Source organism: Petaurus breviceps, unplaced genomic scaffold, assembly GCF_028583685.1.
Source record: "Petaurus breviceps papuanus isolate PSGF00001 unplaced genomic scaffold, PetGlider_PUasm1.0 176, whole genome shotgun sequence".
In the NCBI taxonomy this organism is placed as follows: Eukaryota; Metazoa; Chordata; class Mammalia; order Diprotodontia; family Petauridae; genus Petaurus; species Petaurus breviceps.
In genome coordinates this window covers 3,566,576-3,579,651 of record NW_027185771.1, presented here as the reverse complement: position 1 = coordinate 3,579,651, position 13,076 = coordinate 3,566,576, and the positions used below count along the sequence as shown (strand labels likewise).

Sequence of the window (13,076 nt, the reverse complement as noted above, 5' to 3'; positions counted from 1 at the left end):
TTCTCCCATTACCAAAAAAAGATAATATTTGTAAAAGCACATAGTTGATGCTTAGTAACTATTCCTTCCTTTCTTCCCTCCCCTCCATGGAAAGGAAAAATATATGTTAAAAAATTTTTTTTAAGTCTAACTAAATTCTCTGAAGCCCTCCCCTTTATCATTTTCTGACTCACAATAGTATTCCATTACATTCATATACCATAATTTGTTCATCTATTCCCTTAGTTTCCTTCACAGTCACTTAACCTTGTTTGCCTCAGTTTCCTCATCTGTAAAATGAGTTGGAGATGGAAATGGAAAAACATTCTAGTATCTTGCCAAGAAAACCCCAAATGGGGTCACAAAGAGTCAGACACATTTGAAATGACTGAACGACAACAGAAGTTTGGTTTGTAGAGTCTTGTACCTCAGATATCCTATTGGGAGACTATCGTGACACTTAAAAGTACAAGCTCTTTATTTTATTTATTTGTATCCCCTTTTGCCCAGTAATAAATGGTGTATATATATATTTTTTAAGCAATCGGGGTTAAGTAACTTGCTCAAGGTTACACGGCCAGGTGTTTCTGGGTGGGTGCTAAGTGTCTGAGCCCGGGATTCGATCTCCAGGTCGTTCTGACACTGGAGCCGGTGCTCTTACTAGCTGTGCTACCTGGCCGCCCCCAATAAATGGTATATTAAGGTTCTTCCTACTCAAAACTCCCTAGAAGGATATGGTACCATTTATTAAAAGCTTCCTATGTGCCAGACACTGGGTATGCAAAGACCAAAGGGGAAAAAAGGGAGCAGGCCTGCCCTCTAGAAGCTTATACTCTATACTGATCTGACAAGTTCTCATCAGATGTGTATGTACTTTGCAGTTCACTTTGAAAGCTGTTCTGGAAGAAAACTGAATGCCTATTTCCCCGAGGATTCAAGATTCAAAGTGACTGCTGAGGGTGTCCTCATTGTGAAGAGGTCTCTACATCTCCATAATTTAGAAACAAGCTTTAATATCTATGCGTGGGATGCTACAGGTAAAAAACTGTCAACTAGAGTGACGTTGAAGAGACCATCGTTGCGCCATCGACGGCACCACCACCATCACCACCAGCACAGAGAGGTACGTTGGAGCCTTTTGTCTGGTGGTTTGGGGGTATTTTACTCCAGCTCTGATTTCTTACCTTTTTGACATTATTCTCCATATTGGACAAATAATTCTCTGTGTTTGCCTCAAGTCTCCTAGGATCTTAGAATTTAGAGTTGGGAGATACCTTAGAGAAGTCTCACTCCTTCAAGAAACTTTCATTCCACAGGTAGAGACACCCACGTGTACTCATAGGAATTATATGCAAAGTTCTTGGAGAGGAAGGAGGACGCTACCAGCTTAGGGGGGAGCAGGGCAAAGACCTCCTGGATGAGGTGGGTTTTGAGGTTTGTAGGGACTGTAGGAAGTAGGTACAATGGCAGATGGGAGCAATAGCAACAAGGCTATTTTGACTGCCAGTAGTGTCAAACGCATATAGAAAGAGATCTCCTGTGTGCTACATACTGACTTAGATAACCACAAATTAACCATATGTTTTATTGTATTTTTTATTTCATTAAATATTTCCTAATCACGTTAAAAAAAATGTTTTTATTTTCAGTGTCAGATTCTTTCCCACCCTCTCCCCTACCCATTGAGGAAGCAAAAAATATGATGCCCATTACAGTCACACAAAATATTTTCTGTATCAGCCATGTTTGGGGGTGGAAGGGGAGACAAGAAAAAAAAAATTAAGCTTTGATCTGTACTCTGAATCCATCCATTCTCTATCTGGAAGTAGACAGCATTTTCGATCATGAGTCCTTTGGAGATTATTGTTATAATTACATTTCAGTCTAATTTAATTGCAACTTAAGTTTTCTGTTGAAGTCACTGGCTCAGTATTTGACACCCCTTGGTTGGACCATAGATTATATGAAGGGTAGTGATATATATATAAGAAAACCTGCAAAGGTATGTTGGAGTCAGATTGCAAAGGACTTGATGTGACAAACTGAGGCATTTATATTTGATCCTAGAGGGAGGTAATAGGGAGCTACAGAAGTCTACTGAGCACAGGAGTGGCGCAGTCCTACCTGTGCTTTAGGAACATGACACTTGCTGTGTTAGAGGATGGTTTTAGGTCGCGACGGGCAAGGAGATCACTAGGCTGTTGCAATAGGCTGAGGAGATGGTGATAAAGACCCAAATTCAAAAGATTCTGAGGTCCCTTCTGGCTCTAAATCTGTGATCTTGACACCTTACTTCCACTATTCCTTGTTGTCCTCACCATAACTCTTGTTTGGATAAAAGGGATAGTTATACCACTAGCTTTGGCTGAAGTTGGCCTTGAAATACTTAGAGAACCCAAGAGCTTACCAGGGAATCTGACAAAGGTAAATCTGGGAGGTTGTGATCTCAAGCAACATTAGAGTCTCGTAAAGCGTCTATCCTTTTGGTACCAGAAAGTCTTTTTTGGCCCACGGATATGTCCTACATGTGGTTTGATGACCAAAGCCCATTTTAGATAACTTTTCTTGAAGAAGACTTGACACTAGGAACTTGGTGGCTCTTGATGGTTTTGGTTCTCCATTTGGGGAAAAGAATAGAGGAAAGAGAACCTGAGTGGTACCACATTATCATTGACGCTTCCGATTCTGCCATCTTTGTCTTCCTCTACTGTCAATCTTTTCTGTTCCTCTCTTATATTGGAATTGGCCCGATTACCAGATTTGTCTGGTGGTTGTATTAGATTTTTCTCTACCTGGTTGAGCTCATCTCTATGGGTTTAAGTGAACTTGCTGGATTTCATTAGCTGGTTTGTCTTCTTTCATTTCATGTATTAAGATGCCAATAGGAATGGGACAGTATTGATCTTCCATTGGAGGATGTCTTTAGAGTTCTTTCCAATCATGATGAATTTCTTCTGATCTATCTACACTGACTCACCCATTCTTGAGGGTACAGCACCAAGGGAAAAAGCAACAGGATATTTACCTGTACTGGCACAAGATCACATACCTAGGCCTTGCTAGTACTCTGCTTTTGACTCACCATCCTCAACATGAGCATTGACTCACAAATTGCGGGTGGCCTACATCAAGCAATATTTCAGCTTTACTCATTCCCCATGATCAGTTAGAAATTATGGTAGTTATAGGAAGAGGATATTATATAAATAATTTTTTTGGAGGGGGGAAGGTAGGGCAATTGGGGTAAGTGACTTGCCCAAGGTCATACAAACTAGTTTTTTTTTTTTTTTTGTCTGTGTTAAGTGTCTGGGGCCAGATTTGAACTCAGGTCCTCCTGACTCCAGGGCCGGTGCTCTATTTACTGCACCACTTAGCCACCCCCAATTATTTTTTTTAAATAGTGGGTTTTTTGCTTAATAGTAGACTGGTGGACAGCATTGGAAGGTAAAAATATAGTCCCTGCCCTCATGGAATTTATAGTCTAGTAGGAGATAATGCTTGAATAAATAGATAAGTAATATAAAGTGATTTGAGGTGGGATGAGCACTGTAAGTGCTTGTCTATAGACCAGGTTCTTTTTTTTTTCTTAACGTGTAAACACAATTTTTAATTTTTTTTTTTTTACAATTTTGAATTCCAAATTCTCCTTCCCTCCCTCCCAGAGATAGCAAACAATTTGATATAGTTGATACATGTACAATCTTGCAAAACATTTCCGTATTAGTCATGTTGTGAAAGAAAACACAGACCAAAAACCAACAAATAAGTAAACTCCACAAGAAAAATAAAGTGAAAAATGGTATTTTTTCAATCTGCATTCAGACACCATCAGTTCTTTGAAGTTAGCATTTTTTATCATGAGTCTTTTAGAATTAACTTGGATCATTGTATTGTTGAGAATAACTGTCATTCACAGTTGATCATCATACAATATTGCTTTTACTGTGTACAATGTTCTGGTTTTGTTCACTTCACTTTGCATCAGTTCATGTAAGTCTTTCCAGGTTTTTCAGAGTATCCTTTTGACATTTCTTATAACACAATAGTCTTTCATTACAATCATATACCACAACTTGTTCAGACATTCCCCAGAGACCAAGTCTAAATTAGGAACCGAGGAATTTGTTTCCTTTCATTTTTACTGCTATCTTTTGTCTTGTAATTCTATGCGAAAGTTTTGTTCCCATCAGTATTTCCTTTAAGAGAAAGAACTGCTATATTTTTGCACATGTAGGTCCTTTACCTTCTTGTTTTTTATGTCTTTTGGGATACAGAACTAGTAGTGGTATTGCTAGATCAAAGGGTTTGCATGGTTTTATAGCCCTTTGGGAATAGTTCCAAATTGCTCTATAGAATGATCGAATCAGTTCCCAACTCCACCAACAGTGCATTAATGCCTCATTTTTCCCACATCCCTTCCAACATTTGTCATTTTCTTTTTCTATCCTATTAGCCTATCTAATAAGCGTGAGGTAGTACTTCAGAATTGGTTTAATTTGCATTTCTTTAACCAGTAGTGAGAATATTTTTTTTCATATGGTTATAGATAGCTTCATCTGAAAACTGATCATATCTTTTGTTCGTTTATCAATTGGGGAATGGCTCTTATTTTTATAATTTGACTCAGTTCTCTATATGTTTGGGAAATTAGGCATTTATCAGAGAAACTTGCTTCAAAAATTTTTCAGTTATTATTACTAACTGTATTTCCCTCCATCCTATTCCCTCCCCCCATGTATTCTATTCTCTCTTTCCCTCCTTTCACCCTGTCCCTCCTCAAAAGTGTTTAAGTGTTTTGCTTCTGACTACCCCTCCCCCAGTCTGCCCTCCCTTCTGAAATACCCCTCCCCACCCTCTCTTAGCTCCTACCCCTCCTACCTTCCTGTAGGGTAAGAGGTTTTTGTTTTATTTTTGCTTTATGGAGGGGCAATTGGGGTTAAGTTACTTGGCCAAAGTCACACAACTAGTTAAGTGTCTGAAGCTGGATTTGAACTCAGGTCCTCTTGATTCCAGGGTCAGTGCTCTATTCACTGCACCACCTAACTGCCCCAAGTAAGAGATTTCTATACCCAATTGAGTATGTGTATGTTATTCTCTCTTTGACCCAATTCTGATGAAAGTAAGGTTACCTCACTCTCCCCTACCTCTCCCCTCTTCCCTTCCACTGCAAAAGCTTTTTCTTGCTTCTTTTATGTGAGATAATTTACTCCATTCTACCTCTCTGTTTCTCTTTCTTCCAGTATATTTCCTCTCTTACACCTTAATTTTATTTTTTAGATATCGTCCCTTAATATTGAACTCACACTTGTGCCCTGTCTATATATGTTCCTTCTAACTACCCTAATAATGAGAAAGGTCTTATGAGTTACAAATATCATCTTCCCATGTAGTTTAAACTTACTAAGTCTCTTATGATTTCCCTTTTCTGTTTACCCTTGTATGCTTCTCTTGAGTCTTGTATTTGAAAGTCAAATTTTCTATTCAGCTCTGGTCTTTTCATCAAGAATGCTTCAAAGTCCTCTATCTTAATAACTATCCATTTTTTCTCCTGAAGGATTATACTCAGTTTTATTGGGTAGGTGATTCTTGGTTGTAATCTTAATTCCTTTGCCTTCTGGAATATCATGTTCCAAGCCCTCAGGTCCTTCAAGCTGCTAAATCTTGTGTTATCCTAATTGTGGCTCCACAATACTTGAATTGTTTCTTTCTGGCTGCTTTTGTATTTTCTCCTTGACCTGGGAACTCTGGAATTTGGCTATAATATTTCTGGAAGTTTTCATTTTGGGATCTCTTTCAGGAGATGATTGGTAGATTCTTTCAATTTTTGTTTTACCCTCTGGTTCTAGAATATCAGCAGTTTTCCTTGATAATTTCTTGAAAGATAAGGCCTAGACTTTTTTTTTCCTCATGGCTTTTAGATAGTCCAATAATTTTAAAATTATCTCTCCTAGATCTATTCTTCAGGTCAATTGTTTTTCCAATGAGGTATTTCACATTGTCTTCTATTTTTCTCAGTCTTTGGTTTTGTTTTATCCCTTTTGTCATTTTTTACAGTGTATTCCTTACCTTTATAGACTTGCTCAAGCAATTGGTTGGTACCCACATTATTTCTAGTTCTTTCTTACTGTATTTTTGTTTGTATAGATGGGTCTCTTTTTCTCTGTTCTTGTTCCCTTCCCATTAATAATACAAAAATCTGATCATACAGCGATTGTGTCTCTATGAAATTTGTGGGAGAAAGTAGAAATGTGAGTTAATAATTACTGATCTTAGTTATTTCTTTTTTTTAAAAAAGCAATACTGTTTGTAATCTTTTCTGTTCTTTGGAATTTTCCCTTTACCCTCCTGAGATGAAAATTGAGCCTTTGAGTATCTTTAAAATTGTGCCAAATTAACCATTCAGAACTTTTTGGGGTGAGAACCACTTCAAAACATGCCTCTCCCATCTATTTTTTTGAGCCCAAGTATAAGGTTTTATTTTTGTTTCTATTTCTGATTAGATGTTCTGACCTCTAAAGATCTTGAATTACAACCTTTTCTACCAGTGTCTGAACTACTCCACCTATTTTTTGTTGTTGTTGTTTTTAATTTATGGAATAAAGCAATTCCCTAATGTAGAATAATAGAAAAGATGATTGAACATGAAACTACAAATCTATTATGTACAACTTGCTGTTCCTTTTAAATATATAAAAGGTCTGGAATTCTCCTGGCTGGGGAACCCTGTCAGTACCTCTCCCATAACCATGGAGTCTTCTTTTTTATACCAAAAGAAGAGGCCATGGAGCTCTGGGTAGCAGTTTAATTAGTCATTATGAATATTTACAAATAGGAGTGATCTTTGGTCTGGGGTGGCGGCCAGACTGTTCTATGAATCCCCCCTAAGGAACTCCCCCCCCCCCAATCCCTGTGGTAATTATAGAAAACAGACAAAGGTAGAAGGAGCTAGAGAATATATCACTACTGCTTGGTGGATATTTTTTTGTTTTCTGCTTAGTGATGAGCTTGGGAGTTAAGCCAATGTTATGCCCAAACATAAGTTCGTATATGAACATGTACTGGTCCTGTAGGTCACAATATTCTTGTTATGACTTTCATAGGTCATAGTATCTTAAGTTTTGACTCAGTAACTAAAATATAGCTCTAAACAGTTCACCATGTCCAGACTTCTACCTTTCACAGTGTTTAAATTTTTATGGCTTTTCACTTTATTACTATATTTTAGGGCTTTTTCCCAGTATGTACCCTATGATATATAAAAAAGTTATCATGTAAATTTCTCTTTTTTCTCCCCTTTTCTTCCCCCCCCCATGGCTACCATCAGACAGACACACACATGTGTGTGTATTTATGTATGTATATATGCATACACACATGTAAAATTATTTATATACATGCTTCTGTTCATCAGTTCTTTGTCTGGATGCAGATAACATCTTCACATGTCCTTTATAGTTTGGATATTTATAATAGTCAACATAACTTATTTGCTCAAAGTCATTCTTAAAATAATATTGCTATTACTGTAGACAATGTTGTCTTGATTCTGCATTTCACTCTTGATTATTTTGTGCGAGTCTTTCCATGTTTTTCTAAGACCACTGAGCTCATCATTATCCCACCCAATTTGGTGTCCTTCATAAAGCAAACATCCATTTTACAAAGACAGGAAACCACCAAGCAACTCTGAGACTGCTTTGATTTGTCAATCATTGACCAAATTTTCCACTATTTTCTTCTGTCCACAAATCCACTTGGATAGGCAGGATTATTTGATCAGAATACATTTAACGGCCTGGTAAAGTCTTTTTCATTCATTTGAAAGCTTCTTTCTTGGTCATAATACTATGTTTGTCACAGTTAAAATTTCAAAATCATAGCAAGAGTTGTATATAAAATCCAGTTAGATCAGTTCTAAGGTCTTTCTCACTAGGATGGATGTCATTGAAAAAGCTTGTCCACGCTTCAAGAACCTGGCATATGTTGTAAATTTGAAGTGTTAACCTTCTGCTTTCCATCCTGATTGACAGCTCTTTTGGAATATCTGCCCTTTTAGGAATCTGTCGCAGCAGAACAGAGAGAGGTGCTGATGTTTCCTGCCTCCCGCTCTGGCCTTAAGAGGCAGAAGAGAGACTGGGTTATCCCTCCCATTAGCTGCCCAGAGAATGAGAAGGGGCCATTCCCTAAAACCTTGGTTCAGGTATGGAGGGAAGTGCTTTTTTTTTTTGTGGAGTGAGGGTGGGGAGGAGTTGTCTTGCCATGAAGTAATAGCAAAGGAAATTGTTGATGAATGAGAGGGAACTTCAATCCCTGTGGTTTAAGAGACTGTTTCTGTTTTTTTCCTTTAGATCAAATCCAACCGAGATAAAGAAACAACAGTTTTTTATAGTATCACAGGCCAAGGGGCAGATGAGCCTCCACAAGGAGTCTTTATTATTGAAAGAGAAACAGGGTTCCTGAAAGTGACAGCGCCTTTGGACCGAGAAGATATTCCAAGATACATTGTGAGTTCTCCAGGATCATTTCAGTAGAATCATGGTCCTGTTTTTCTAAATATTTTGGGTCAGAAATTTAGAATTCCCCTATAATACAATTAACCAGTCAATTCAGCAAACATTTGTTAAGTGCCTACTATGTGCTGGAGAGTCTTAATCTCTCTCTTCCTCTCTCCCCCTCTCTCTTTCCCTCTACTTTATCTCCCCCCCATTCTTTCTCTTTTTCCCCCTCTTCCCCTCTCTGTTTCTCTCTCCTTCCCCTCTTTCCCCTCCCCCTTCCTTTTTCTATCTCTGTCTCTCAATTTTCTCATCTGGAAAACTGGGATAATTGTAGCACTTTACTTCTCAAGGTTATTGAGATGATGAAATGAGATACCATGTGTAAAATGCTTTGCAAACCTTAAAAAAGTTTATGAAAAAATTAAAGAAAATATGGGCAGGTGTGAGTTGATCTATACATAGTAGCTGCTACAATCGTTCTTAGTTATTGTTCTATTCTATTCTATTCTGGTGGCAGTTTGTAGCATAGAGGTGTTGATGAGTTCCAGGGGCCCGTTAATTCAGTCTGTTCATACCAAACTGGGTCTTTGAGTACAGGCGTCATGTGGGTCTGTAATCCAGAGACCAGACTAGCTTACTTCAGAGAAGCTAAGCCAGTTTAGCCAAAACGTGCCAAATCAATTTTCTTTTAGCCCGAGTGGCTCTTTGACAAAACCTATAAAGCTATAAAGAGGTTATGATCTGTGATGGAGGTGGGAATAAACAAACTCACAACATTACAGGTTATGGAGGTATTTCAGTACCTGAATGGCTCATCTGGTCTTGGGAAGAAATTGTTGTTATTCCGTTATTAAGAAGAAACACCTAAAGCCCTCTAGACATTTTAGATTTCTTTTTGTACAGTTAGATGTGGCAGAGCCAGTATCTAGGATGGGTGACGGGGATCTTGCCCCCATGTTCCAGTATTTAGGGGAGTGGTATACCTCCTTCCCACAGTTGTCTAGAGAATGCTTCTTGAAATTCTCTGTCCCTATGGGGCAAGGTGTTTGGGATGGGGGGAGTCAGACTCTGATAGAGGATAGTGGGGTCATTAGTTGTTTGAGAGTTTGTGTGTTGCTCTCCTTATGCCCAACCACAATTTACTTAGGTGCCTGCTTTTCAGCTTTGGAAAGAGCTCATTCCCATGCATTTTATACATCCCAACAATGCAGAGAGTAGATCTAGAATACAAGCCCATTCCTCATTTTATGTGGTATCTGAAAGCAGCACATGGATCATGTCATGATGGCTGGGCTGTGAGGTAGCAATGTGATCTGGGCATAGTTAGAAATAGTTGATTAATATCAATTTCCCATTTGTCTTCTGAACAGTTGAAACCAGCTCACAGAGAATCTGGCTAAAATATTAGTGTCCATGACCTAGTCTAGATCACTTGTCCTTGTTGGAAGTAAGAATTTTTCTTTTTACTCTCCTGTGAGCAAAGTTTCTTTTACCAGCCAGTATAGATATGAATTTAAGTGTCTGGTGTAGAAATTGGCTGACCAAGGAATGTATTCCTGCCCTACCATGAGAAGGCTAATTTAACCTTCAGATGACTAGTTTGCAATAGCAGTAGCTAAACTGTTACTTACATAGTATTAAATATTTAAAATTAATGTTAGAGTGATATGGAAGATTTTTATTTTTGACTGTCACAGTGAGAGAAGAGTAGATAACCACTTTCTTGAAGACCCTCTCTTTGTATTCCCCTTTTCCCATCTCCTCATTCTCAGTCAGCTCCCATGTGACTCTCTTACTTGGAATTTACAGCTTTACTCCCATGCTGTGTCTTCAAATGGCCAACCTGTGGAAGAACCAATGGAGATAGTGATTAGAGTAACAGATCAGAATGACAACCGTCCTCAGTTCATACAGGAGGTCTTCAAAGGGTCTGTGATGGAAGGAGCTCATCCAGGTATTTTTTAAAAAATAAGACAAATTCCAGATGAATCAACAACAATCTAAATATAATAAGAGAAAAAACACATCAAAGATTGTTACAGCCTTTACCCCCTGGAGAGGGGATAGATCATTCATTCATTCATTTATTTATTTATTTATTAAAGCAATCCGGGTTAAGTAACTTGCTCAAGGTTTCACAGCCAGGTGTTTCTGGGTAGATGCTAAGTGTCTGAGCCCGGGATTCGATCTCCAGGTCATCCCAACACTGGAGCCGGTGCTCTTACTCGGCCCTACCTGGCCGCCCCGAGGGGATAGATTATTAATCCATGATTTAAAGATATAATAGATGAGTTTGATTTAAAAATAAGAACCGTCCTTTTTGTTTGTTTCTTGCTTTTTGGAAGGGGGAAGGCAGGGCAATTGGTGTTAAATGACTTGCCCAAAGTCACACAGCTCGTAAGTGTTAAGTGCCTGAGGCTGGATTTGAACTCAGGTCCTCTCAACTCCAGGGCCAGTGCTCTATTCACTGTGCCACCTAGCCGCCCTGAACCATTCTTTAATAGCAAAGGAATACTTCCACAAATCGAATGCATTGGGAAAAGAATAAAAGGAAAATAAATTAAATAAAAGTTATATTAAAAACTGTCTAAAAAATCAATAAACACATGGAAGAAAATTCCCTAGTTTCTGGTAATCTGAGAAAATGCAAATTAAAACAACCTGAAGGTCATCAAATTGACAAAGATAAGATGACAAAATTCAATGCTCCTGTGACTAGTAAAACAGGCATGCTATGCTGTTGTGTGATGAATGGGAATGGTTCAGTATCCCAATCACTGGGGAGAATGGACAAGTAAATTAGAATATGAATGTTATGGAATATTACTGTATCAAATTTAGGAATAATTGAGGAAAATTATGGGGATACATGAAATGATGATATAAAGTGTAAGTAACTATAATCAAAAACAACAACAGTGATTCTATTACAACAGTAAATCAACAGTTAAACATAGGGAAGATCAAAGTACCATGAAAATAAGGACATTAGGTGCTATTGACTTAAAATCTGTCTCTGTATCATATGGATTGAGTTTTGATTTTGTCCAAATCTGTGATAGGAGCTCCATATAGAAACTCCCTCATCTCCTGCCACTGTAACTTTAAAATTAGTTGGTAGTAGGAAGAGCTTAAGTGACTTTCCCATGGTCACAAAAAATCAAAAACACCCAAACTCACATCTTTGTATACAACCTCCATTTCTCCCACCTGGTGAGACGCTAACCACTGTATCATGTTGCCTTCATTTGGGGTAGAAAAATTTTATGGACGTGACCTTTTCTGGCCTTTATATTATTATAAATATAAGGATGTGTGTGTAAATAGATATATATATATATATATATATATATATATATATATATATAAAATTACATATTATAAATATAAATAATATCGTATAATAAAATATAAATAATGTACTATATTAACATAGTATCATATAAATAATATAGTACTGTATTAATATTCTTGTTTATATGTTTAAATGCTTGTGTCTGTCAGTAGAAGTTAAAATGTATTAGAGTAAAAATCAGGCAATTAGTAGCACATTCCCATTAAGAACCCAGAAAGATGAATAGTTTTTCGCATCAGGTCTTGAGCAGGTTTTCAGGGGCTAACAGCAGCCTACTTTAACCCGGCCATTTATCTGGATGGATTCTCATCTTTAGATGCCGCAAAAAGTGTCATGTAATCAAGTATTTGTTAATCTACCCCTGTGGGCCCGGCACTGTGCTGGTTCCAGTTTTGCTTCTTGGTAAATAGCTAGTTGTGTAACCAGGGCTTTAACTTCTCCTTGCCTCCAAATAACAAATAAGTTGCTACAATGGAGCTTGTTATACAGATGAAACTACTGAATATATTTTTTAAAAAATTAGTTCCTGACCTCAAGAAGCTTATGTTGGTTTCTAAACAATTGAAGGCTTGCAAAGCTTCACATAACCTCAAGCTTCTCTCTTGATTTTTGTTATTTATTCTGAGAGCTGATGCCCAATCCTTGTATGAAAGGAAAGCTAGCCCTTGTCCATTGCATGTCTTAAAATTCTGAATTTAGTAGCAAAGCATTCAGATAAAATTTTAAAACCACCCTATAAACCCTAAATAATTTTTCTCTTTCAATTAGTTTTTAATTTATGCAAATTTATTTTATAAAAATCATGCAATTTAAATTTATACAAATTTGATTTATACAGAAGTCTGCTACTCATTTCTATTTGTAGGAAAGAATTAGAAAACAGGGTACCTAATCATATTCTCAGACCCTTCTGTTTCTGCTTTTACTTAAAGATATCTTTGATTGGGGGTGAATGTTGCCCAGATAGCTTATGTATTTCGAGTAGTACCTGTGCCTTAAATTCCTCTCTCCTTTCAAATTTCCAGGTACCTCTGTGATGCAGGTGTCAGCCACCGATAAGGACGATGATGTGAATACTTACAATGCTTTGATCGCTTATTCCATTCTCAGCCAGGAGCCCAAGGCACCCCATGATAATATGTTCACCATCAACCGGGCAAATGGAATCATCAGTGTGGTCACACCTGGCCTAGACAGAGAGGTTAGTTTCTGAAAGCTTAAAGTGATGGCCAAATAACCCTGTCTCT

At 37.7% G+C, this 13,076-nt stretch overlaps 1 protein-coding gene across 1 annotated transcript in view; it reads left to right on the top strand.

Moving 5' to 3' along the window:
* CDH1 (cadherin 1) overlaps window positions 1-13,076 on the top strand; it is a 191,308-nt gene that overhangs the window by 162,276 nt on the left and 15,956 nt on the right. Inside the window, exons 4-8 of the mRNA XM_069085497.1 lie at window positions 861-1,102; window positions 8,036-8,179; window positions 8,328-8,483; window positions 10,284-10,428; window positions 12,855-13,030. Coding sequence (XP_068941598.1) covers window positions 861-1,102; window positions 8,036-8,179; window positions 8,328-8,483; window positions 10,284-10,428; window positions 12,855-13,030 — 863 coding nt within the window. The remainder of the gene's footprint in view (window positions 1-860; window positions 1,103-8,035; window positions 8,180-8,327; window positions 8,484-10,283; window positions 10,429-12,854; window positions 13,031-13,076) is intronic.